Source organism: Scyliorhinus canicula, chromosome 16, assembly GCF_902713615.1.
Source record: "Scyliorhinus canicula chromosome 16, sScyCan1.1, whole genome shotgun sequence".
Taxonomy (NCBI): Eukaryota; Metazoa; Chordata; class Chondrichthyes; order Carcharhiniformes; family Scyliorhinidae; genus Scyliorhinus; species Scyliorhinus canicula.
Window position 1 is genome coordinate 108844390 of NC_052161.1, and position 27111 is coordinate 108871500.

Below are 27111 nucleotides of genomic sequence, written 5' to 3' on the forward strand. Positions count from 1 at the left end.
GACACACCGCTGCAAAGTGGCCTTTCTTGCCACAGGATTTGCAGGTCACGGCACGGGCCAGGCAGTGCTGGCGGGGGTGCTTCTGCTGGCCGCAGAAGTAGCAGTGGGGACCCCCAGGATGCACGGTGTGGCGAGCAGTGCAGGCATACTGCGTGGGAGCGGCCCAAGTCGGGGGGGTCGGTTGCGGTGTCCACAAGGGGTAGGATGGGTGGGCCGTGCGGCCGGCGGGGTAGGATTGCACGTTACGGACTCGACAGTCATAGAGAGCGCTAAAGTCTTTGTCGCCGCTAGATCGAGCGCGGCCCCTTCCAGCAGACGTTGCCGGATGGGGTCCCATGCAATACCCGTCACAAAGGCATCTCGCATGAGGAGGTTGGAATGTTCCATGGCCGTGATGGCCTGGCACTCGCAGTCCCATACTAGAGGGATAAGGGCCCGCCAGAAGTCCTCAATCAACTTACCCGGTTGCTGGATGCGAGTGGAGAGTACATGCCTCTCAAACAGAATGTTCGTTGACTGGATGTAATTTTCTTTGAGCAGTTCCATAGCACGTGCGTAGTTCGGCGCGTCCTGTATCAGCGGGAACACGCTGGAGCTCAACCTTGAGTAGAGTAGTTGAACTTTGTGAGCTTCCGATGGTGTAGGGTCCGCTGAGGTAATGTAGGTCTCGAAGACAACCAGCCAGTGGCTAAAGTCTTTCCTGGCTTTTGCGGATCCAGCTGCAGGTGGTCGGGTTTAATTCTGATGTCCATGATGTGGGAAATCAATCATAAACAATTGCGCTAACAATTGCACACAAAGACACGAATCAGTACAAGAGAGGCTTTATTACCATGAGATGTTATTCCCTCGACTGCAGCTGTAGAATAGCAGCTCAGGAGAGCTCATGAATATTTATACTGCTCCCACTGGGCCGGGCTAACCGGCAGGGGCTACCGACAAACCTGTAATAGCAGGTACTGTTGTACATCCCCTAATACAAGCACACTCATATATATACAGTGGTGGATCACCACACGTTTTGTCTATTTTCAAAGCCCCTATCCACCTATCAAAATTACTCTGTTTGAGCCTTTCAAACTCCATATTTTAAAACAAACAGAGAACATCTTAGCAACCATAAATTCAAATACAACCCCCAAAGAATACAACACTAAGTAATCCTTTGAGCTTTGCTTTTAACATCCATAAGACTTAAAACACCTCTTACCAGAAGCACATCAGGGTAAAGTCACTACTGTTATTAGTTTTAAATCACCAGGATCGATTTACAGTCTTTAGATTACAGAGAGAGACTCTAATACACCTTCTGGCTGTGACTGCAGCTATCCAGCTCTGAAAACAAAACTAAAACACACCCTGCAGCAAACAGCCTAAAACAAAAGTAAAAAGCTGACAGCCCAGCTCCACCCACTCTCTGACATCACTGCAGTAATAAACACCCATTTCTTTAAGGTATTCCACAGGCACAGGAAGTAGTACAATTCATATTAGGATTTCCCCTGTTCCGGGCAAGTTGGAAATACCTCTATAGTTTCCATAGCAGGATGAGTTTCCCTTGTTTGAGATACAGTTGTTACATTCCTGAAGAGGGTGGTGGGTTAGAGGTAGGGTGGTGGTGGTGGGGGTGGGGGGGGGGGGGGGGGGCTGGCAGGCGGGGGAGATCTTTTCCCTCCCAAAGCCCATTGGATGAGGGCATGGAGTCTTACTTGAAGCAAAGATCAGCAATAGATATATATGATCAAGAGTATGCGGATTATTACAGTTTCAATGTTGATCCCCTATCATATTTTCAAGTCAACATCAATCTCTTCCATTGTGCATGAAGGAAAACGGCTTGTCCTTGAAACAAAACTCATATTTCCATCGTGGGCCTCCCGGAGGGGGCTGAGGGGCTGGATGCCACCGCGTATGTGGAGGGTATGTTTCAGAAGCTGTTGGGGAACGAGGTGTTCCCTCGCCCGCCGGTGGTGGACAGGGCACACGGAGTGCAGGTGAGGCAGCCACGACGAGGGGGTCCCGCCCGGCGGTGATGGACTTGGCACACAGAGTGCAGGTGAGGCAGCCACGACGAGGTGGTCCCGCAGGAGCGATGGTGGACTTGGCACACAGAGTGCAGGTGAGGCAGCCGCGACGAGGTGGTCCCGCAGGAGCGATGGTGGTCCGGTTACCAAGACCTGAGCACTGAGGTGGCCAAGAGGAGGGGAGGCTACAGGCAGGTGAAGGAGATTTTGTACAAGAACAAGGTGAAATTCGGGCTGCTTTTTTCCGGCGCGACTGTGGGTTAGGTATGAGAGCCAGCACCACTATTCCGAGGAACCCGAGGAGGTGATGGACTTTATTAAGAAGCAAGGGCTGGCTCTGAGCTGAGGACTCTCGGACGCATGGTAGAACGTTTAAGTCTATTTTGTTTCTCTATCGCTTTGAGAGATGCCTGTATACGTGGGTCCGTTCTTTTTGTTTTTTGCGACCTTTTTAGGTTGATGTATTTTGGTTGTGATGTGTTTTTCTTGTTCTTTTTCATGGTTTCCCTGAATGTTTCCTTTTTGGGTTTCTTGCTTGGTTGGAGGTTTGATAGGGGAAAAATAAAAAAAGAAAATAGTTAAAAAGGTGTGGGGATGATGGGGGTTTAGGGGGAATTTTTTGCAATCTTTTTCTGTGTGTGGAGGGGAAGGGCTGAGAGTGCCTGGTACTTCTTATCTCTATCTGTTTGATCTAAATTGCACTATTGTTGGGAGGTCTTTGACTTGTATCGAGTATGTGTTTAAGCAGGGCTGGTTTGGGGAAGTGGTATGGATGGGCCAGGGGAAGGAGAGCCAGGGAACAATGGGAGAGAGACGTGCTGGCGCCGAAGCGGGGAGCCACCAGACTAGCTGGGTGGACTAGTCAACAGAAGCCAGGTTGGGGGGGTGTTCAGACAGTTAGACTAGAGCAGGGGTTAGGTGGTAGGGTGGTGTTACTGGGGGGGAGGGGGGAAGTTAATCTTCTGACGAGGATGGAAACTGGACATGGCAACAGTGAGGAGGTCATGGGTGGAGCCGGCCAGAGGAAGCGCGACACATGGCTGGGGGGCTGGCCAAGGAAAGGGGATGGCAGATCGGCAAAGGGGGGAGGGGCGAAGTGCCCCCCAACCAGGCTGATAACCTGGAATGTTGGAGGGCTAAACTGGCCAGTGAAGAGGGCAAGTGTGTTCGCGCATTTGCGGGTTCTGAAGGCGGACGTAGTCATGCTGTAGGAGACGCATCTGAAAGTGGCAGACCAGGTTAGGATAAGGAAGGGCTGGGTTAGTCAGGTCTTTCATTCAGGGCTCGACACTAAGACTTGAGGGGTTGCGATCCTGATTAATAAAAGGGTTCAATTTGAGGCGGAGGGTACAGCTGTAGATGGGGGCGGCAGATTTGTTATGGTTAGGGGAAAGCTCGAAGGGGTGAGAGTAGTCTTGGTCAGTGTGTACGCCCCTAATTGGGATGATGAGGATTTCATCAGGAGGTTGTTAGGGAAGATCCCCGACTTGGACTCACACAAACTGATCATGGGCGGGGACTTTAACACAGTCCTGGATCCGAGCCTGGATCGGCAGAGCCTGAAAAATAAACAAGAACCTCAGCAGAATATTCATTTTCACCACTTGGATCTTCCACACCAATGTCAAATGCAGCCTATCCCACCTCTTAAGATCTTCCCTGGCTTCCTCCACCAGCTTTTTAAAGTTTCAGTTATGGAGCCCCGTCCATTCCTTCGCTACCTGAATCCCCAAATACCTAAACCTATCCCTCGCTACCTTAAATGGCATCCTCCTAAATTTGTCCGCCATCCCAGCTCATTCACCGGGAAAACCTTGCTTTTCCCTACATTCATTATATATCCCACATCTCCAGACTCGGTCCATAGCTGCAATATTTCCCTGGATGCAGCCTGCCTCCGCAGCTGGCGTGCCAGCATGCTGCTCGCCTTCTCCCCATACTCATATTGCACCCCTCTTACCCTACGCCATCCCCATTGTCAGCCTGTCAAACTGCCCCTGCAACTTTTTCTTCCTCGCCAATCCCTCCTTTCCCTATCCGCACGAGCATTAAACAAAATAATTTTCTCCCGGATCATTGCCTTCAGTGCTTCCCAAAAAATGGCCGCCGACACCTCCCCATTCTGATTCAGTTCCACATACTCCTTGATCGCCGCCCGCACCTTATCACAAAAACATGCATCCGTCAACAACCCCGAATCAAACCTTCACCCCGGCCTCTGCTCTCGTCCTGATCTAAACTGATTCTCCAGCCAGTAGGGTGCATGGTCTGAGATTACTATCCCTGCATACTCTGCTCCCCCCCCCCCAACCCCAATCAAAATCTCCCGACTCACTACAAAGTAGTCAATCCTCGAATACACCTTATAGACGTGTGAAAATAAGAATACTCCCTTCCCCCTGAGTTTTGATAGTGCCATACCCATCCGCTCCATAAACCCCCACAGCTCTGTCAACCTGGAGCACGACCTATCCACCCTCGGCTATTGGACACAATTGAAATCCCCTCCCATGATCAACTGGCGCGTGGCCAAATCCGATACACATTTATCAACGCCTCATAAAACCCACATCATCCCAATTTGGGGCATACACATTTATCAACACCATCCGCTCCCCTTCCAATACCCCGCTCACAATCACATATCTCCCACCCGGATCCCTCACCTCCTTCGCCAAATCCAATTTTTTGCTCATTAAAATCGCCACTCCCCTTGATTTTGAATCAAACCCCGAGTGAAAAACCTGCATAATCCACCTCTTTCTTAACCTAACCTGGTCCTTCACACGGAGGTGCGTCTCCTGCAGAAAGACCACCCCCACTTTCAAGCTCCTGAGGTGCGTGAACACCCGCGACCTTTTAACCAGCCCATTCAGTCCCTGGACTTTCCATGTTACCAACCGTACTGGTCGCCTCCAATCCCCTATATCGTTCATCATCTTCCCCACTTAACTCGTACCCTTTTAATTCCACCCTATACTTAGCCCATCCCAAATGCCCCTCTTCTCCACCCCTGACCATGTCATCTCTCACCCCCTGCCATGTTGCAACAACCTTCCCCCCCCCCCCCTCCCCCACCCCGTCATCTGAGAGATTCATTGGCAAATGAACTGCCATATAAACAGGAGTTCCTGAGATCACATCATGGTGAGTTTATTGATTTTAACTGAGGCAGAAGTTCTACAACTGGGATGGGAGTGGGGTAATCAGGCAGGGCTCCCATTATGTTGTAAACCCTTTGCCGGTGTCCGGTAAGTACTGGATCCGGCTTGCTTGTAATGTTGAACACAGTTGAATAACCTGGTAATACCCCACTGTCCATGAGCTACACATGAGGAAATACTGGAGGACTGCTGGTGTCCATGGATCTGTATCTCAGCAAATACCGTCAGGAGAGACCGAAGGAAATAGGATAGAAGAATTCTTTTAACAACTTGATGGATAAGGAATCATTGGAGAAGGTGCAAATAAGATTTACTTTTGCAGAATGAAGAGGCTTCAAGACTATAAATGGATTTGATAGGAAGATGTTACAAAGATGTTTCTACTTGTGGACGAGACCAGAACTCGGGGCCGAAATAGAAGATGAACGGCAATAAATCAAGCAGATAGTTCAAGAGAAACTTTTGTGCCAAGACTGGTTAGAATGTGGAACTCACTGCCACAGGGAATGTGAATAGCATAGATACATTCAAGTGGAAGATAGATATAATAATCTTTATTGTCGCAAGTGGGCTTACATTAACACTGCAATGAAGTTACTGTGAAAAGCCCCTAGTCGCCACATTCCGGTGCCTGTTCAGGTACGCAGAGGGAGAATTCAGAATGTCCAATTCACCTAAGAAGCAGGTCTTTCAGGACCTGTGGGAGGAAACCGGAGCACCCGGAGGAAACCCATGCAGTCACGGAGAGAACGTGCAGACTCGGCACAGACAGTGACCCAAGCCGGGAATCGAACCTGGGGCCCTGGCGCTGTGAAGCAACAATGCTAACCACTGTGCTACTGTGTCGCCATAGCGTGTGTGGGAGAAAAGAATAGACAATATGATGATGGGATTAGATGAAGAGGATCATTGGGAACTTGTATAGACTTTGTGATAGTCTATAGCCATCTCTTAGACCTACATTTTACTTCCATGTTGGTGGGTGGGAGAACTGGTGTAGGTTCAATGGGTCAATTATACCAAACCATTGGCAGAGGAAGGCTATCCTTCCCTTGTTCCCTGACAACTCAGTGTTGACATTGAAAATGTATATTTTCTTTTACACATTCTGAAGCTGAATACCAAAGAAGACCTGTGACCAGCTAATCGAGAGACAAAGCAGCTCTTGAGCAAGGTAGAAACCGTCAGATATTTACAAGCTGGAGCAAATGCAAAATGCCAGCATCTTTCTCTACCCTGTCACTTAGTTTTACTTTTGTGAATGGAGCGTCAAATGGCACAATAATTACACACTGCAGTCATGCACTCAAGGCTGAGTAACTGTTATTACTGTCAAAGTGTGATCATCCACTTAGATACTAACGCTTTTCTATGTTGCATGGAGCACTTAGATTTGCAGTGATTGAGTCAAATAATCCCTGTGTTACACTTTTAAATTCTCCTTGCCCGAAAGCACCACGATAATGACTGCTGATGTCCCTCCGAAGGCCAATACATTGTATTGAGTGCAACAGACCAGACCAGGTTTGTCCAACTTGTGGCCCACAAGGCGCTTTGAAGCCCATCAGGCCTTTGTATCCGGCCCGCACAGCCTACCTTTAAAATACCAGTGAGTTGATTTGATGTTTCTGCGGGTTTCAGCTCTCCAATCACAGGCCACTTGGAATCATAGAATTTACAGTGCCGAAGGAGGCCATTTGGCCCATCGAGTCTGCACCGGCCCTTACAAACAGCACCCAACTCAAGCCCTCATATCTACCCTATCCCCGTAACCCAGTAACCCCCACTTAACCTTTTTGGATACTAAGGGTAATTTAGCATGGCCAATCCACCTAATCCGCACAGCTTTGGACTGTGGGAGGAAACCGGAGCACCCGGAGGAAACCCACGCAGCCACAGGGAGAACGTGCAGACTCCGCACAGACAGTGACCCAAACCGGGAATCGAACCTGGGACCCTGGAGCTGTGAAGTAACTGCGCTAATCACTGTGCCACCGTGCTGCCCATTTCTTTCCTCTGTCTGCTGTTGATTGGATCAGTAGTGAGCCTTTCATCAGTAAAAGGTGGGAGAGAACCAGTCTCTGATTGGAGGAGCTGCTTCCTTCAGTGTGAGGCCTGAAAAAAGTGGTGCAATGGCAGTGTTGAGCCTGTTGGGAGGGAGGGAGCTACTCAGGAAATGGGGAGAGAACAACTACTGAGTGGGAAAAGAGAGTGACTATCGAGCTCGGAGAGAGTGGTTTCCCAGTGTGGGGAAAGTGACGACCAAGTTGAGAGAGGGAAACTGCTGAGTCTGGGGAAAAGGTGACGACTGAGCTGGGAATGGTGACCACCATGTAGTGGGAGAGAGGGACTGCTGGTTGGGTGGTGAGGAGTGGCTGCTGGTGGGGAAGAGGCAAGTGGTGGGGTGGGGGAGAGTGACTGTTGGTGGGGTACGTGAGGGTGTGAGAGAGTGTGTATGTGAGAGAGGGCTAGTCTGTCAAATTGCATGTGTGAGAGTGAATGTGAGAGTGAGTGTGTAAGAATGAGTATGAGAGTGAGTGTGTGAGAGCGAATATGAGAGAGCAAGTGTGAGTGAGTGAGTGTGAGAAAGAAAGTGTGTGTGAGTGTGAGAGCAAGTGTGTGAGAGTGAGTGTGAGAGAGCGAGTGTGAGAGAGCAAGTGTGAGTGAGTGAAAGAGAGCGTGAGAGTATGTGTGAAAGTGTGTGTGTGTATGTGTGAGTGGGGTGTGTATGTATGTGTGAGGGACTAAGTGTGTATGAGAATATGTGCGTGAGAGCGAGTGTGCATGCACGTGAGAGTGAGTGTGTGAGAGAGCAAGTGTGTGTGAGAGTGAGTGAGAGCAAGTGTGTGAGAATGAGTGTATGTGTGCATGTGAGAGTAAGTGTGCATGTGAGAGTGAGTGTGCATGTGAGAGAGCGAGGGAGTGAGTGTGAGAGTGAGTGTGAGAGAGAGTAAATGTGTGCGAGTGAGTGCATGTGTGTGACAAAGTGAGTCTTTGACAGAGAGTGAGTCTGTATGAGAGTGAGTGTGTGTGAGAGCATGTTTGAGAGAGCGAGTGTGCGAGAGAGCACATGTGAATGAGAGTGTGAATGAAAGTGTACAAATGAGTGTGTGTATGTGTGAGGGAGGGAGAGTCTGCGAAACGAGTATGAGAGGGAGTGAGTGTGAGAGAATGTGTGAGAGAACGTGAGAGAGCGAGTGTGAGAGAGCAAGTGTGAGAGAGAGCGAATGTGAGAGCGAGTGAGAGAGAACACGTGTGTGAGAGAGCACAATTGTGCGAGAGAGCGTGGGTGTGTGAGAGAGTGCGAGTGTGAGAACATGAGTGTGTGTGAGAGAGTGTGCGTGAGAGAGCTTGAGTGTGTGTCAGAGAGAGCACGGGTGTGTGTGAGAGAGATCAAGAGTGTGTGTGAGTTTATGTATGTGTGCATGTGTGGGGAAGTGAGTGTGTGTTGAGAGTGTGAGTGTGTGTCTGAGTCACTCTCAGTCTCAGGATCACACTCACTGTCCCCCCACGCACCAATACGCTCACACCAATTCACACATTGGGTGTGTGAGGGTGAATGAATAAGTTCCCTGAGACTGGAAATGAGCAGGACAAGCACAATTTAATGCTCAAATGGTCATCTTTATTAATTACTCATTGTGTAAAATGATCAATTTATTGTTTTGACATTGTTTTTTTTGTTCAGTGTGCTATTTCTTTTCTTCATTCATCAAATTTTTATTGGTATTCCTGTTTAATGTTGCACCAAATCTTATCTTACCAAAATATGCTCATCAGCCGCTTGAATGATAAAAAAAAATTGAAATTTGGCCCCTCACACACAATGGGTGAACAAGCCTGGACCAGAGCAATGCGAGAGGTTTCAGAATTAGTTTGCTAGTTTCAGCTGGGACAACAAGGATTTGACAAGGGTTGATTGGAACCCGAGGACACAAATTTAGCATGATTGGGAAAAGAAACAGGGGTTGAGGGAAAGAGAACTATTTTATGTACAACGAGTTGTTATGACTTGGAACGGCGGTGGAAGCAGACCCAATGAACTTTCTGGAGGAAACTGGATGAATATTTGGAAAGATTTTTGTCGTAAAGAAAAAGAGGAGAGTGGGAGCAGCTGGGTAGCTCTTTCAAGGAGTTAGAACAGATTAATAGGCTCCTGTGCTAGAAGATATTATCATTCTACAAACAGTAGTGAGGTCCCAATGAATTTTAGTGGCCTTTGTCAAGCAAGGGAGAAATCAAACACGAATTATGCTTGTCACTGATGTTGACGATACTCTGTTGGAATTTTCAAAATTTATTCGTTCCCACGATGTGGGTTGCCCCTAGCAACATTTCCATTTATTGTCCGTCCCTAATTGTGCTTCAGAATGTGGTGGAAAGCAGTCTTCTTGATCCACTGCAGTTGATGACGTGAACGTACTGCCACAGTGCTGCTAGGTAGTTGCTCCAGCGGTGACAAAGTGACGACATTATAATTCGAAGTCAGGATGGTGAGTGCCTTGGATGGGAACTTGCAGGCGGTGGGGCCCCCCTGCATCTGCTGCCTTTGCCCTTCAAGGTGGAAGAGGTAGTGGGTTTGGAATATGCTGTCGAAGAAACCTTGGCAAATTGTTGCGGGACATCTTATATATAGTACACATTACAACCACTGCTGGTGGATAAAGGAAATAAATAATTAAGGTGTTGAATGTGGTACAAATCGAGTGGCTCAGCTGCTGTGATAGAATTGGTCACAGCTGTCAAAATTGGAGCAGAGTTTTTAGAGCAGGTTGTTCGGACATGAATTGGTTTGTAGCCTCCTCAGTGAGAGAGAGTTCTTAATAAAAGGATTTCTTTTTTCAGCTTTGTAGTCAGACAGGGGAAAACCACAGGGCAGAGCTACGTATTTGTAATAACTTTGTGTTAACACATCATTGTGGATGTGTGCACTCTACTGAGTGCCCTCTCTACCAATGCGTATTGTACCTTATTAACATAACTGAGTAGCTTGCCACACCGTTTCAGAAAACAATTATTAGTCAACCATTATTGTGAACTGGAGACACATATTGGCCAGACCAGGTAAGGTTGGCAGATTTCCTTCTCTAAAGGATATTAGTCAACCAGTAGGGTTTTTAAAACAATCTCAGAGCTTTGTGGTAGCCATTCCTGACACTATCGCATTATCCCAGATTAATGAGTACTTTGCATTAGTGTTCACCAAAGAAAGGGACTTTGTGGAAGATGATTCTTGGGTAGGGTGTGTGGACAATCTGGATCATGTTAACATTGAAAAGGAGGAGGTAATGGGTCTTTTAAAAGATATTAAGGTTGATAGGTCTCCTGGGCCAGATGGGATTTGCCCCAGAATACTGAGGGAAGCAAGGGAGGAAATTGCTGGGGACTTGGCTGACATCTTTGTATCCTCATTGGCTACAGGTGAGATCCCAGAGGACTGGAGAACAGCTAATGTGGTACCGCTGTTTAAGAAAGATAGCAAGGATAATCCTGGAAACAATGGGCTGGTGAGCCTCACGTCAGTAGTCAGTAAATTATTGGAGAGAATTCTCAAGGACAGGATTTACACCCATTTGGAAACAAGTGGACTCATACGCGATAGACAGCATGGTTTTGTGAAGGGGAGGTCGTGCCTAACTAACTTGATCGAGTTTTTTGAGGAGGTGACAAAGGTGATTACACAGATACATAGAAGATAGGAGCAGGAGGAGGCCTTTTGGTCCTTCAAGCCATTCACCACGATCATGGCTGATCATCCTACTAAATAGTCTAATCCTGCTTTCTCCGCATAGCCTTTGATCCCATTCTCCCCAAGTGCTATATCCCGCCGCCTCTTGAATATATTCAAAGTTTTAACATCAACTACTTCCTCTGGTAATGAATTCCACAGGCTCACCACTCTTTGTGTGAAGAAGTGTCTCCTTAGCTCTGTCCGAAATGGTTTACCCTAAATCCTCAGGCTGTGACCCCTGGTTCTGGACACACCTATCATTGGTAATATCTTCCCTGCATCTACCCTGTCTAGTCATGTTAGAATTTTATAAGTCTCTATGAGATTCCCCCTCATTCTTCTGACCTCCAGCGAGAACAATCCCAACATAGCCAATCTCTCCTCATATGACAGTCCCGCCATCCCTGGAATCAGTCTGGTAAACCTTCGCTGCACTCCCTCGAGAGCAAGAACATCCTTCCTCAGAAAAGGAGACCAAAACTGCACAAAATAATCCAAGTGTGGCCTCACCAAGGCACTGTACAATTGCAGCAACACATCCCTGCTTCTATACTCAAAACCTTGCAATGAAGCCCAACATACCAATCGCCTTCTTTACCGCCTGCTGCACCTGCATGCTTACCTTCAGCGAATGGTGCACGAGGACACCCAGGTCACACTGCACACTCCCCTCTCCCAATTTACAACCATTCAGGTAGTAAATGCTTTGCTTCCAAAGTGAATAACCTCACACTTATCCAAATTATACTGCATCTGTCATTGGTTTGCCCACTTGCCCAACCTGTCCAGATCTTGGTGTAGGATCCCTACATCCTCTTCACAATTCACCCTCCCACTTAATTTGGTATCATCTGCAAACTTTGAGATGTTACATTTTGTTCCCTCATCCAAATCATTAATATATAATGTGAATAGCTGGATCCCAGCACCGATCCCTGTGATACCCCACTGGTTACTGCCTGCCAATTTGAAAATGACCAATTAATCCCGACTCGTTATTTCCTCTCTGCCAACCAGTTTTCTATCCACTTTTCCCCCAATCCCATGCGGTTTAATTTTGCACAATAATCTTATGTGGGACTTTGTCAAACGCCTTCCGAAAGTCCAAAAATACCACATCGACTGGCTCCCCCTTGTTGACCATACTGGTTACCTCTTCAAAGAGGTACAGCTGCAGGATTGATGAGGGGAAGGCAGTAGATATTGTTTACATGGACTTCAGTAAAGTCTTTGACAAGGTGCCTCATGGCAGATTGGTACAAATGGTGAAGTCACATGGGATCAGAGGTGAGGTGGTAAGATGGATACAAAACTGGCTCAGTCACTGAAGGCAAAACGTAGCAGTAGAAGGGTGTTTTTCTGAATGGAATGTTGTGAGTTGTGGTGTTCCACAGGGTCTGTGCTTGGGCCTCTGTTGTTTGTAGTGTACATAAACGATTTGGAGGAAAATGTATCCAGACCGATTAGTAAGTTTGCGGATGACACCAAGGTTAGTGGAGTGGCAGATAGTGTTGAGAATTGTCAGAAGATGCAGGACATAGATAGGTTGGAGACTTGGGCAGAGAAATGGCAAATGGAGTTTAATCCGGACAAATGTGAGATAATACATTTTGGTATGTCTAACATAGAGGAGAAATATACCGTAAATGGCAAAACTTTTAGGAATATAGAGAGTCAGAGAGATCTGGGCATGCAGGTCCACAGATCTTTGAAGGTGGCAACACAAGTGGACAAGGTAGTCAAGAAAGGATACGGAATGCTTGCCTTCATTGGACAGGGCATCGAGTATAAAAACTGGCAAGTCATGCTACAGTTGTATAGAACTTTGGTACATCCATACTTGGAATATTGCCACAATTCCGGTCGCCACACTACCAGAAGGATGTGGAGGCTTTGGAGAGGGTGCAGAGGAGGTTTACCAGGATGTTACCCGGTCTGGAGGGTGTTAGCTATGTGGAGAGGCTGAATAGACTCGGACTGTTTTCATTAGAAAGACGGAGGTTGAGGGGTGACCTGATAGAGGTCTACAGGATTATGAGTGGCATGGATGGAGTGAATGGGCAGGCACTCTTTCCCAGGGTGGAGGGGTCAGTCACTAGGGGGCATAGGTTTAAAGTCCGTGGGGCAAAGTTTAGAGATGTGTGAGGCAGGTTTTATGCACAGAGGGTGAGTGCCCGGAACACCTTGCCAGGGGAGGTTGTGGAAGCAGGTACATTAACGGCGTTCAAAAGGCATCTTGACGAATACATGGATAGGATGGGTATAGAGGGATTCGGTACAAGGAAGTGCTGAGGGTTTTGGCAAAGAATAAAGAACAAAGAAAAATTACAGCACAGGAACAGGCCCTTCGGCCCTCCAAGCCTGCGCCGATCCAGATCCTCTATCTAAAACTGTCGCCTATTTTCTAAGGATCCGTATCCCTCTGCTCCCTGCCCATTCATGTATCTGTCTAGATACATCTTAAATGACGCTATCGTGCCTGCCTCTACCACCTCCGCCGGCAATGCGTTCCAGGTACCCACCTTCTCTGCGTAAAGAGCTTTCCACGCATATCTCCCTTAAACTTTTCCCCTCTCACCTTGAACTCGTGACCCCTAGTAATTGAGTTAATTCCACTCTGGGAAAAAGCTTCTTGCTATCTACCCTGTCTATACCTCTCATGAGTTGGTATCATGACCGGTACAGGCTTGGCCTGTTCCTGTGTTGTATTGTTCTTTGTTCTGATGAAATTAATGGAAAGGACCATAAGACATAGGAGCAGAATTAGGCCACGTGTCCCATCGAGTCTGCTCCGCCATTCAATCATGGCTGATACTTTTCTCATCCCCATTCTCCTGCCTTCTCCCCATAACCCCTGATCCCATTATTAATCAAGAACCTATCTATCTCTGTTTTAAAGACACTCAGTGATTTGGCCACCACAGCCTTCTGCGGTAAACAGTTCCACAGATTCACCACCCTTTGGCTGAAGAAATTCCTCCTCATCTCAGTTTTAAAGGATCATCCCCTGTAGTCTGAGATGGTGTCCTCTGGTTCTAGTTTTTCCTACAAGTGGAAACATCCTCTCCACGTCCACTCTATCCAGGCCTCGCAGTATCCTGTAAGTTTCAATCAGATCCCCCTCATCCTTCTAAACTCCAACGAGTACAGAGTCCTCAACCGTTCCTCATACGACAAGTTCTTCATTCCAGGGATCATTCTTGTGAACCTCCTCTGGACCCTTTCCAAGGCCAGCACATCCTTCCTTAGATACAGGGCCCAAAACTGCTCACAACAATCCAAATGGGATTTGACCAGAGCCTTATACAGCTTCAGAAGTACCTCCCTGATCTTGCATTCTAGCTCTTGACATGAATGCTAACATTGCATTTGCCTTAACTGCTGACTGAACCTGCACCTTAAGAGAATCGTGAACAAGGACTCCCAAGTCCCTTTGTGCTTCTGATTTCCTAAGCATTTCCCCATTTAGAAAAAAGTCTATTCCTAAATTCCTCCTTCCAAAGTGCATAACCTCACATTTTTCCACATTGTATTTCATTTGCCACTTCATTGCCCACTCTCCCAGCTTCCTCAATGCTACTAGCCCCTTTTTAAAAATAAATTTAGAGTACCCAATTATTTTTTCCAATTAAGGGGCAATTTAGTGTGACCAATCCACCTAACCTTTGGGTTGTGGGGGTGAAACCCACGCAAACACGGGGAGAACGTGCAAACTCCACACAGACAGTGACCCAGGGCCGGGATTCGAACCCGGGTCCTCAGCGCCACAGGCAGCAATGCTAACTACTGTGCCACCGTGCTGCCCTATGCTACCTGTCCCTTGAGGTCCATTGATCTCAGGTGGGATTCTTCGGTCATTGGGCGGGTGTGGCCGGAGTATCCCGCCCTTTGTTTAAGAGGCTCGATATTCTTTTGAGATTTCTAAACAGTGGGATTTGCACCGTTTTTCTGGAACTGACGCTTTGCCATTTTTTTGGTACCATTGCGCCCATTGGTGCGAAACCTGAATTGTGAATGCATCTTTAAATCAGTAAGAAGTCTTACAACACCAGGTTAAAGTCCAACAGGTTTGTTTCAAACACGAGCTTTCGGAGCACGGCTCCTTCTTCAGGGGAGCAGAGCAGAGGATCATATTGAGGCAGATGAGAATGTCACTCCTCACACTGAACAATCCTGAGTGACTAAATAGGGAGTGAGGAGCTGCTGGAATGTATTTTTTTTTCTCAGACTCTGGCAGGCAGTCTGCCGACATTAAGCAAGCGTCGCCTTTAAGAGGCCGCCGCCTTCCCTTTAAGTGAAGATGGCGGCGGGGGAGCGCGGCCCGGAGCCCAGAGCGGCCGGAGGAGCCTGCAGCCGGCTCCGGGCCTAGGCCAGGCCCAGGACAGCACCCCGGCCGGGCTCTGGGCTCGGCAGCATGTTCAGTAAATACTTCCTGATGGGACTCCGCAGCTTCGTGTGGCTGGCGGTGAAGGTGTGGAGTGTGTGTGTGGAGGCGGCCCGGAGACAAGTGCGGTCGGTGAGTACGGGCTCGGGGGGAGAGAGGGAGAGAGGGAAAGGAGAGAGAGAAAGAGTGGGAAAGGAGAGAGAGTGGGAAAGGGGAGAGAGAGAGAGAGAGAGTGGGAAAGGAGAGTAGGAAAGGAGAGAGAGAAAGAGTGGGAAAGGAGAGAGAGTGTGAGAGTGGGAAAGGAGAGAGTGTGAGAGTGGGAAAGGAGAGAGTGTGTGAGTGGGAAAGGGGAGAGAGAGTGAGAGTGGGAAAGGAGAGAGAGTGGGAAAGGGAGAGAGAGAGAGAGAGAGAGTGGGAAAGGAGAGTAGGAAAGGAGAGAGAGAAAGAGTGGGAAAGGAGAGAGTGGGAAAGGAGAGAGAGAGTGAGAGAGTGGGAAAGGAGAGAGTGTGAGAGTGGGAAAGGAGAGAGTGTGTGAGTGGGAAAGGGGAGAGAGAGTGAGAGTGGGAAAGGAGAGTGAGAGTGGGAAAGGAGAGTGAGAGTGGGAAAGGAGAGTGAGAGTGGGAAAGGAGAGTGAGAGTGGGAAAGGAGAGTGAGAGTGGGAAAGGAGAGAGAGAGTGAGAGTGGGAAAGGAGAGAGAGTGAGAGTGGGAAAGGGGAGAGAGAGTGAGAGTGGGAAAGGAGAGAGAGAGTGAGAGTGGGAAAGGAGAGAGAGAGTGAGAGTGGGAAAGGAGAGAGAGAGTGAGAGTGGGAAAGGAGAGAGAGAGTGAGAGTGGGAAAGGAGAGAGAGAGTGAGAGTGGGAAAGGAGAGAGAGAGTGAGAGTGGGAAAGGAGAGAGAGAGTGAGAGTGGGAAAGGAGAGTGAGAGTGGGAAAGGAGAGAGAGAGTGAGAGTGGGAAAGGAGAGAGAGAGAGTGAGAGTGGGAAAGGAGAGAGAGAGTGAGAGTGGGAAAGGAGAGAGAGTGAGAGTGGGAAAGGGGAGAGAGAGTGAGAGTGGGAAAGGAGAGAGAGAGTGAGAGTGGGAAAGGAGAGAGAGAGTGAGAGTGGGGAAAGGAGAGAGAGAGTGAGAGTGGGAAAGGAGAGAGAGAGTGAGAGTGGGAAAGGAGAGAGAGAGTGAGAGTGGGAAAGGAGAGAGAGAGTGAGAGTGGGAAAGGAGAGAGAGAGTGAGAGTGGGAAAGGAGAGTGAGAGTGGGAAAGGAGAGAGAGAGTGAGAGTGGGAAAGGAGAGAGAGAGAGTGAGAGTGGGAAAGGGGAGAGAGAGAGAGAGAGAGAGTGGGAAAGGGGAGAGTGGGAAAGGGGGGAGTGAGAGTGGGAAAGGAGAGAGAGTGGGAAAGGAGAGAGTGAGAGTGGGAAAGGAGAGAGTGTGTGAGTGGGAAAGGGGAGAGAGAGTGAGAGTGGGAAAGGAGAGAGAGTGGGAAAGGAGAGAGAGTGGGAAAGGAGAGAGAGAGAGAGAGAGAGAGTGGGAAAGGAGAGAGAGAGTGAGAGTGGGAAAGGAGAGAGAGAGTGAGAGTGGGAAAGGAGAGAGAGAGTGAGAGTGGGAAAGGAGAGAGAGAGTGAGAGTGGGAAAGGAGAGAGAGAGTGAGAGTGGGAAAGGAGAGAGAGAGTGAGAGTGGGAAAGGAGAGAGAGAGTGAGAGTGGGGAAAGGAGAGAGAGAGTGAGAGTGGGAAAGGAGAGAGAGAGTGAGAGTGGGAAAGGAGAGAGAGAGTGAGAGTGGGAAAGGAGAGAGAGAGTGAGAGTGGGAAAGGAGAGAGAGTGAGAGTGGGAAAGGAGAGAGAGAGTGAGAGTGGGAAAGGAGAGAGAGAGTGAGAGTGGGAAAGGAGAGAGAGAGTGAGAGTGGGAAAGGAGAGAGAGAATGAGAGTGGGAAAGGAGAGTGAGAGTGGGAAAGGAGAGAGAGAGTGAGAGTGGGAAAGGAGAGAGTGAGAGTGGGAAAGGAGAGAGAGAGTGAGAGTGGGAAAGGAGAGAGAGAGTGAGAGTGGGAAAGGAGAGAGAGAGTGAGAGTGGGAAAGGAGAGAGAGAGTGAGAGTGGGAAAGGAGAGAGAGAGTGAGAGTGGGAAAGGAGAGAGAGAGTGGGAAAGGAGAGAGAGAGTGAGAGTGGGAAAGGAGAGAGAGAGTGAGAGTGGGAAAGGAGAGAGAGAGTGAGAGTGGGAAAGGAGAGAGAGAGAGTGAGAGTGGGAAAGGAGAGAGAGAGTGAGAGTGGGAAAGGAGAGAGAGAGTGAGAGTGGGAAAGGAGAGAGAGAGAGAGAGAGTGAGAGTGGGAAAGGAGAGAGAGAGAGAGAGAGAGAGAGAGAGAGAGAGTGAGTGAGAATGGGAAAGGAGAGAGAGAGAGAGTGAGAGAGAGTGGGAAAGGAGAGAGAGAGAGTGAGAGTGGGAAAGGAGAGAGAGAGAGTGAGAGTGGGAAAGGAGAGAGAGAGTGAGAGTGGGAAAGGAGAGAGAGAGTGAGAGTGGGAAAGGAGAGAGTGAGAGTGGGAAAGGAGAGAGAGAGTGAGAGTGGGAAAGGAGAGAGAGAGTGAGAGTGGGAAAGGAGAGAGAGAGTGAGAGTGGGAAAGGAGAGAGAGAGTGAGAGTGGGAAAGGAGAGAGAGAGAGTGAGAGTGGGAAAGGAGAGAGAGAGAGTGGGAAAGGAGAGAGAGAGTGAGAGTGGGAAAGGAGAGAGAGAGTGAGAGTGGGAAAGGAGAGAGAGAGTGAGAGTGGGAAAGGAGGAGAGAGAGTGAGAGTGGGAAAGGAGAGAGAGAGTGAGAGTGGGAAAGGAGAGAGAGAGTGAGAGTGGGAAAGGAGGAGAGAGAGAGAGTGAGAGTGGGAAAGGAGAGAGAGAGAGTGAGAGTGGGAAAGGAGAGAGAGAGAGAGTGAGAGTGGGGAGAGAGAGAGTGAGAGTGGGAAAGGAGAGAGAGAGAGTGAGAGTGGGAAAGGAGAGAGAGAGAGTGAGAGTGGGAAAGGAGAGAGAGAGAGAGTGAGAGTGGGAAAGGAGAGAGAGAGAGAGTGAGAGTGGGAAAGGAGAGAGAGAGAGAGAGAGAGTGGGAAAGGAGAGAGAGAGTGGGAAAGGAGAGTGAGAGTGGGAAGGAGAGGAGAGAGTGAGAGTGGGAAAGGAGAGAGAGAGTGAGAGTGGGAAAGGAGAGAGAGAGTGAGAGTGGGAATGGAGAGAGAGAGTGAGTGTGGGAATGGAGAGAGAGAGTGAGTGTGGGAATGGAGAGAGAGAGTGTGTGGGAATGGAGAGAGAGTGAGTGGGAATGGAGAGAGAGTGGGAATGGAGAGAGAGAGAGTGAGAGAGTGGGAAAGGAGAGAGAGAGTGAGTGGGAAAGGAGAGTAGGAAAGGAGAGAGAGAGTGGGAAAGGAGAGAGTGTGTGAGTGGGAAAGGAGAGAGAGAGAGTGAGAGTGGGAAAGGAGAGAGAGTGAGAGAGTGGGAAAGGAGTGAGAGAAAGAGTGGGAAAGGAGGAGAGAGAGTGAGAGAGTGGGAAAGGAGAGAGAGAGTGAGAGAGTGGGAAAGGAGAGAGAGTGAGAGAGTGGGAAAGGAGAGAGAGTGAGAGAGTGGGAGAAAGGAGAGAGAGTGAGAGAGTGGGAAAGGAGAGAGAGAGAGTGAGAGAGTGGGAAAGGAGTGAGAGAGTGGGAAAGGAGAGAGAGAGTGAGAGTGGGAAAGGAGAGAGAGTGAGAGTGGGAAAGGAGAGAGAGAGTGAGAGTGGGAAAGGAGAGAGAGTGAGAGTGGGAAAGGAGAGAGAGAGTGAGAGAGTGGGAAAGGAGAGAGAGAGTGAGAGAGTGGGAAAGGAGAGAGAGTGAGAGTGGGAAAGGAGAGAGAGTGTGAGAGAGTGGGAAAGGAGCGAGAGAGTGAGAGTGGGAAAGGAGAGAGAGTGGGAAAGGAGAGAGAGAGAGAGAGTGAGAGAGTGGGAAAGGAGAGAGTGAGAGTGGGAAAGGAGAGAGTGAGAGTGGGAAAGGAGGAGAGAGAGAGGGAGTGGGAAAGGAGAGTAGGAAAGGAGAGAGAGAGTGGGAAAGGAGAGGGAGAGTGGGACCGGAGAAGAAGTGAGAGAGTGGGACGAGGAGGGAGTGAGAGGTGGGAAAGGCGAGAGGAGGAGTGGGAAAGGAGAGAGTGAGAGTGGGAAGGAAGGAGCAGTGAGAGTGGGAAAGGAGAGAGAGAGTGGGAAAGGAGAGAGGAGAGTGAGAGTGGGAAAGGGAGAGAGAGCAGTGAGAGAGAGAGTGAGAATGGGAAGGAGACGAGAGAGGAAGGAGAGAGGAGATGGGAAAGGAGAGAGAGAGAGAGAGGAGAGTGGGAAAGGAAGAGGAGAGAGTGAGAGTGGGAATGGAGAGAGTGAGAGTGGGAAAGGAGAGAGAGAGTGAGAGTGGGAAAGGAGAGAGTGAGAGTGGGAAAGGAGAGAGAGAGTGAGCGTGGGAATGGAGAGAGAGAGTGAGTGTTGGAATGGAGAGAGAGTGAGAGTGGGAAGGAGAGAGAGAGTGAGAGTGGGAAAGGAGGAGAGAGGAGAGTGAGAGTGGGAAAGGAGAGAGAGAGTGGGAAAGGAGAGAGAGAGTGAGAGTGGGAAAGGAGAGAGAGAGAGAGTGAGAGTGGGAAAGGAGAGAGAGAGTGAGAGTGGGAAAGGAGGAGAGAGAGAGTGAGAGTGGGAAAGGAGAGAGAGAGTGAGAGTGGGAACGGAGAGAGAGAGAGTGAGAGAGTGGAAAGGAGAGAGAGAGAGAGTGAGAGTGGGAAAGGAGAGAGAGAGTGAGAGTGGGAAAGGAGAGAGAGAGAGTGAGAGTGGGAAAGGAGAGAGAGAGAGTGAGAGTGGGAAAGGAGAGAGAGAGAGAGTGAGAGTGGGAAAGGAGAGAGAGAGAGTGAGAGTGGGAAAGGAGAGAGAGAGTGGGAAGGAGAGTGAGAGTGGGAAAGGAGAGAGAGAGTGAGAGTGGGAAAGGAGAGAGAGAGAGAGTGAGAGTGGGAAAGGAGAGAGAGAGTGAGAGTGGGAAAGGAGAGAGAGAGTGAGAGTGGGAAAGGAGAGAGAGAGTGAGAGTGGGAAAGGAGAGAGAGAGTGTGAGTGGGAAAGGAGAGAGAGTGTGAGTGGGAAAGGTGAGAGAGTGGGAAAGGAGGAGAGAGAGAGTGAGAGAGTGGGAAAGGAGAGAGAGAGTGAGTGGGAAAGGAGAGTAGGAAAGGAGAGAGAGAGTGGGAAAGGAGAGAGAGAGAGTGAGAGTGGGAAAGGAGAGAGAGTGAGAGAGTGGGAAAGGAGAGAGAGAAAGAGTGGGAAAGGAGAGAGAGTGTGAGAGAGTGGGAAAGGAGAGAGAGAGTGAGAGAGTGGGAAAGGAGAGAGAGTGAGAGAGTGGGAAAGGAGAGAGAGAGTGAGAGAGTGGGAAAGGAGTGAGAGAGTGGGAAAGGAGAGAGAGAGTGAGAGTGGGGAAAGGATGGAGAGAGTGAGAGTGGGAAGGAGAGAGAGAGTGAGAGAGTGGGAAAGGAGAGAGAGAGTGAGAGAGTGGGAAAGGAGAGAGAGTGAGAGTGGGAAAGGAGAGAGAGAAAGAGTGGGAAAGGAGAGAGAGTGTGAGAGAGTGGGAAAGGAGCGAGAGAGTGAGAGTGGGAAAGGAGAGAGAGAGTGAGAGAGTGGGAAAGGAGAGAGAGTGTGAGAGAGTGGGAAAGGAGAGAGAGAGAGAGAGTGAGAGAGTGGGAAAGGAGAGAGTGAGAGTGGGAAAGGAGAGAGAGAGTGAGTGGGAAAGGAGAGTAGGAAAGGAGAGAGAGAGTGGGAAAGGAGAGAGTGTGAGAGTGGGAACGGAGAGAGAGAGTGAGAGAGTGGGAAAGGAGAGAGTGAGAGAGTGGGAAAGGAGAGAGTGAGAGTGGGAAAGGAGAGAGTGAGAGTGGGAAAGGAGAGAGTGAGAGTGGGAAAGGAGAGAGTGAGAGTGGGAAAGGAGAGAGTGAGAGTGGGAAAGGAGAGAGTGAGAGTGGGAAAGGAGAGAGTGAGAGTGGGAAAGGAGAGAGTGTGTGAGTGGGAAAGGGGAGAGTGTGTGAGTGGGAAAGGGGAGAGAGAGTGAGAGTGGGAAAGGAGAGAGAGTGGGAAAGGAGAGAGAGTGGGAAAGGAGAGAGAGAGAGTGGGAAAGGGGAGAGAGAGAGAGAAAGAGAGTGGGAAAGGAGAGGAGTGGGAGAGAGTGGGAGAGAGTGGGAGAGAGTGGGAGAGAGTGGGAGAGAGTGGGAGAGAGTGGGAGAGAGTGGGAGAGAGTGGGGAGAGAGTGGGAGAGAGAGGAGAATGGGAAAGGAGGGAGAGCGAGAGCACAAGGAACATGACTTACTTTTCATGTGACAAATTGAAATTGATTTTCACGTGTGCGGTCCAGGCGAGAGAGTGGGAAAGCGGGGAGATGGAGAGAGGGCGAGAGAGTGGGAAAGAGGAGAGAGGGGGAATGGAGAGAGGGCGAGCGAGTGGGAAAGGGGGGAGAAGGAGAGATGGAGAGTGGGGGAAAGGAGAGAGCGAGAGAGTGGGAAAGGAGAGAGAGGGGGGAAAGGAGAGAGGGGGAGAGAGCGAGAGCCCAAGGGTCATGATTTACTTTTCATGTGACAATAAATTGAAATTGATTTTCACGTGTGCAGTCCAATCAGATCGTTCCACACATGAGAAACATTGTCATATGATAAATACACAATGTGTATACATAGACGTTGGGTGAAGTGTCGAGAATATAGTGCTGCTCAGTAGAGAAGATGTGTAGAGAGATCTGCTCAGTCTATATGAGGATCATTCAGGAGTCTGCAAACAGCGGGGAAGAAGCTATTTTTAATCTGTTAGTGCGTGTTCTCAGACTTTTGTATCTTCTGCCTGATGGAAGAGGTTGTAAGAGAGAATAACCTGGGTGGGAGGGGTCTTTGATTATTCTGCCCACTTTCCCAAGGTGTAGACTGAGACAATAGATGGGTGGCGGGTTTGCGTGATGGACTGGGCTGTGTTCACAACTCTCTGTAGTTTCTTACGTCTTGGTCTGAGCAGTTACCAGATAGGATGCTTTCTATTGTGCATCTCAAAATTATTAAGAGTCAATGTGGACATGCCGAATTTCCTTAATTTCCTGAGGAAGTATAGGCACTTTTGTACTTCCTTGGTCGTAACGTCGATTTGGGTGGACCAGGACAGATTGTTGGTGATGTTCACACCTAACAATTTGAAGCTGTCAGCCATCTCCACCTCGGCACCATTGATGCAGACGGGTGGGTATGACACTACGCTTCCTGAAGTTGATGACTAGCTCCTTAATTTTGTTGACATTAAGGGAGACATTGTTGTCATTGCACCATGGCACTTGGTTCCCTATCTTCCTCCTTTACTCTGACTGACTCATCATTGCTTGAGATCTAACCTACCGGTCCTGTCATCAGTAAGCTTTGAGTTGGAGCTGAATTTTGTGTGCGTGCGTGCGTGTGTGTGTGTGTGTGCGTGCGCGCAAACGGCGTATAGTAAAGAGCTAAGCACACAGCCTTGCAAAGCCCTGGTATTGAGGACTATCATGGAGGAGTTGTCATTGTTTATCCTTACTGGGATTGTGGTCTGTGGGTCAGGAAGTCGAGAATCCAGTTGCAGAGGAAGGAGCCAAATCCTAGGTTTTGGAGTTTGGATATGAGGTTGGTTGCGATTATGTTGCTGAAGGCAGAGCTGTAGTCAATGAATATGAGTCCAACCTAGGAATCCTTGTTGTTGAGATGCTCCAGGGATGAGTGTAGGGCCAGGTCTGCTGTGGACCGGTTGTGGCTTTGGATGCATTGCAGTGGTTCAAGGCATTCTGGGAGTTTGGAGCTGTTGCGTCTCATGGCCAACTTCTCGAAACACTTCATAATCATAGATATCAGGGCCACCGGTCAGAAGTCTTTGAGGCACGTTGCCTGGTTCTTCTTTGGTACCAATATGATGGTAGTCTTCATGAAGCAGGTGGGAATGGGAAGCAGAGAGAGAGAGAGAGAGAGCGAGAGCGCTTTGGTCAGGCGCGAGAGGGAGAGTGCGAGAGGGGGTGTGTGGGGGTCAGGTGCGAGAGGGGGTGTGCGGGGGTCAGGCGTGAGAGGGGGTGCACAGGGGTCAGGGGCGAGAGAGAGGCGCGCGGGGGTCAGGCACGAGAGTGGGTGTGTGGGCCTCGGACGCGAAGGGTAAGGTGCGAGAGCGGGCGTGCGGAGTTTCAGGCAAGAGAGGGGGCACATAGCTGGGGGTCAGGCGCGAGGACACAAGTGCGAGACACGGGTGAGAGCGCATGATTCAGGCGAGAGCGAGCAAGGGAGCAACAGTGCGAGGGGGAGACAGGGTGGTGAGGGGGAGAAAGGGATTGGGGGATGTGGGTGATAGGGGAGGGTGAGGGAAAGGGAGATGGGAGGAGTGGGAGGCAGTGTGGAGCCAGAGGGGGAGGGAGCGTGAAAGGGAAAAGAGTGAAGGGGCCGTGCGGGAAAGGAGGTGGAGTGGGTGTGGCGAGTGAGGGGGGGTGAGATTGAGACTTCCGGAACTGTTTTCTAGAATCCAATTAGTTTAAAATATGGGGCACTGGTTTGAGTAACAGTGGGGAGATGAGTCTACCACTGATTATGGTCAGTATAACTTGAGGTAATTCACAAAATCATTTTAGAGGAGATAGTTAACTCGGCCCACCTTGCCTTATCCATCCAGAATGTCTCTGATGTCTTTTCATTTAATATCTTACTTCTTGAATTATTGGAGGGACTTCCATTACTCTCACAGAGCCCATTCATTCTGTTGGCCTCTCTTGGAGGAGAATTTCCTGATATCAGTCGTAAATTTTCCATATTTGTCTGTTTCAAATGCTTATACGACCACTTCCTGAATGTCTCCTATCAAGGCTGAAGAGCTCATATTTGTCTAGTCTTGCTTCATAATTCGAACCTCTAAGATTGGGGGTAACCTTGTAGTTCAAGATCCAAAGATGTGTAGGTTAGGTAGATTGGTCATGCTGAATTGTCCCTCAGTGTCCAAAGGCTGGGTAGGGTTATGGGACTGGAGCAGGGGATTGGACCTAGGTGGGGTGCTCTTTCGGAGGGTCGGTGGTAGCTCGATGGGCTGAGTGGCCTCCTTCTGTCAGGTTTCCGTGATTCCTAATACTGTCCCCAGCGTTAGAATGATCTTGTGACCAGAACCAGTCATGGTGCTTGTAGTGTAGTTTGGGTGGGGCACTGTACATTATGTATTCCTTTAATTTATAATGTGTTAGCAATATAGTCCCGCAGTACTTTGGCATTGATTGGTTCTACTGAAACTCCTAGGTCTTTTATGTAACTGTTGATCATTTTCATACTACTTGTTGAGGGAGTATAGATGTTCCCAATTTGTCTAACTAGTATGTATTGCTTTATATTTGCCTGCATTAAATATCTTATTCAGTCCACTTAGATGTTTGGGCAACTCATTCTGTAACTTCTGATGGGCCTTCTCTGATTCCACTAGCCGTCTTAGTTTGGTATTGTCCGCAAATTTGACCTGTTTGCATTGGATTAAATGTAATTTATCAACACTAACTCCCGGGATATGCCACTCGCAATTTTCCTACCCTTCATAGAATTAAAACAAATCTCCAATCACACTTTTGGTCCCAAAGAGTCCATGTCGGCATTCATCCGCTCCCATCCTTGCTCATCTATCAAATAACCCTCTTTTGCTTTTTCACTCATATCTTCCCCTGACATATGCTATTCGCTTCGGCCTGTTGTAGCGAGTTCCACAGCCTCACCACTCTCTGGGGTATGATATTCCTTCTGGATTTCTAGTCTGGTTTCGTGGTGAGCATCTTGAAGTGATGGTCTCTATTTTTGCTCTTCTGCATGAATATAAATATTCTCTCTGTGTCTTCCGCACACCGTCTTTCATGAATTTCAGGATTTCTATTGAGTCAATCCTTCGCTTTCTCTTAAGAGAAAAACATCCAGTCTGTTTATCCTTTCCTTGCACGTCTTCTATTAGCTTTGCAAATTTTTATTTTTGTACCGTTCCAGTGACTCAAATATCCTTTTACAAATAAGGTGACCAGGACTGTATACTTATTGGGCGGGATTTCCCCCCCCCCCCCCCCCCCCCCCCCCCCCCCCCCCGCCGGGTCGGAGAATCCCCGGGGGCGGCACAAATCCTGCCCTGCCGCTCTGATGCCGGCTGCCGTATTCTCCGGTGCTGGTTTTCGGACGGGGGTGGGTATCACGCCAGTGCCCCCCCCTCCCCCCAGCAATTCTCCGGGCTCTGATGGGCCGAGCGGCCCTTGGTTTCTGGCCAGTCCTGCCGGCGCGAATTGCACATGGTCCCACACAGCGGGACCTGGCTGGTAGGCTGGCTGGTGCGGCCCTCGGGGGGGGGGGGGGGGGGACCCAGCCCCAGCCCCAGCCCCGGGGGGGCCCCCACATTGGCCTGGCCCGCGATCGGGGCCCACTGATCTGCGGGCGGGCCTGTGCCGTGGGGGCACTCCTTCCTTTTGCGCCGGCCCCTACCGGGCTCCGCCTTGGCCGGAACGGAGATGATACCCCCCTGTGCATGTGCCAGGCAAAATACGGCGCCCGGTCTGCGCATGTGCCGAACCACGCCGGCGGTTCTGCGCATGCGTTAACTCGCACAGTCCCTTCGGCGCCAGCTGGAGCGGCGCCATCCCCTCCTGCGCCGGCCTAGCCCCTGGAAGTGCGGAGAATTCCTCAACTTCTGGTCGGCCCGATGCCGGAGTGGTTTGCGCCGTTTTTTACACCGCCATCAGGCCACCTCGCTGATCCGGGAGAATCCCGCCTATTGTGTTTTTTAAAAAAAATCAATACCCACTTTCTACTCTGTGGCCAATATTTTTATGCATACCCAAGATTTACCCCAAATTCCCAGATTTTGGAGCTTTACGAATTGCCGTGCATGTGGAATTTTGTCCAAGGGCTTCTAGGTACACTATATTGTATCTATTATCACTTGAGATGTAGCTTCCTCAAGGAGGTCACTCAGACAGAAGCTTTCATTGTGAAGCTGTGCAAACAGCTATTCCGATAACTGTCCAAGTTTCCACCTGATTTTTATTATTTCATATGGGTTTGAAATGAGACTAACCGACCCGTAACCAAGTAAAAAGAGGGTGGAGTAAAATATGAGAAAATATCGGTGATGTCCAAAGTGTGATACGTTCATGTCTCTTTGATCTGAGAGCAGCCAGCAATGTGATTAGACATTTTATCTTCCAAATTGAGATTGGAATTTTTTCACTTGAGGACAGTGGGAGTTATTTGAGGCAACAAACGTGAGTGTCTCTCATCCATATTGAAGCATTTTTATTCAGTGTGGTTTTTCCGATAGTGTCAACACCCCAGTGGAAAACAGACTTGCAGAGGATAGCGTTATTTTCGTAGAATTTACATTCGGCCCATCGAGTCTGCACCGGCTCTTGGAAAGAGCATCCTACCCAAGGTCAACACCTCCACCCTATCCCCACAACCCAGTGACCCCACCCAACACTGACGGCAATTTTGGACACCTAAGGGCAATTTTGGACACTAAGGGCAATTTATCATGGCCAATCCACCTGACCTGCACATTTTTGGACTGTGGGAGGAAACCGGAGCACCCGGAGGAAACCCCCGCACACACTGGGAGGATGTGCAGACTCCGCACAGACAGTGACCCAAGCTGGAATCGAACCTGGGACCCTGGAGCTGTGAAGCCATTGTGCTATCCACACATATGGATGATATAGTGTGGCTATGTATGTGAATATTTACATATGGTGGGGTGGGAAGCTGGAAGCTTTTGAGTCTGGGATTAAATTGGCTATATTGAATGTTGCACTCACTGAGATAAAGAACAAAGTACAGG

At 49.3% G+C, this 27111-nt stretch overlaps 1 protein-coding gene across 2 annotated transcripts in view; it reads left to right on the forward strand.

The window, feature by feature from the left end:
* Nucleotides 1–15109: 15109 nt before the first annotated feature.
* LOC119979595 (CTD nuclear envelope phosphatase 1-like) overlaps nucleotides 15110–27111 on the forward strand; it is a 40141-nt gene continuing 28139 nt past the window's right edge. Inside the window, exon 1 of one of the 2 annotated variants that reach the window (XM_038822055.1) lies at nucleotides 15110–15435. In XM_038822055.1, coding sequence (XP_038677983.1) covers nucleotides 15334–15435 — 102 coding nt within the window. In that variant the 5' untranslated portion in view covers nucleotides 15110–15333. The remainder of the gene's footprint in view (nucleotides 15436–27111) is intronic. The other variant, XM_038822056.1, reaches the window with a different exon arrangement.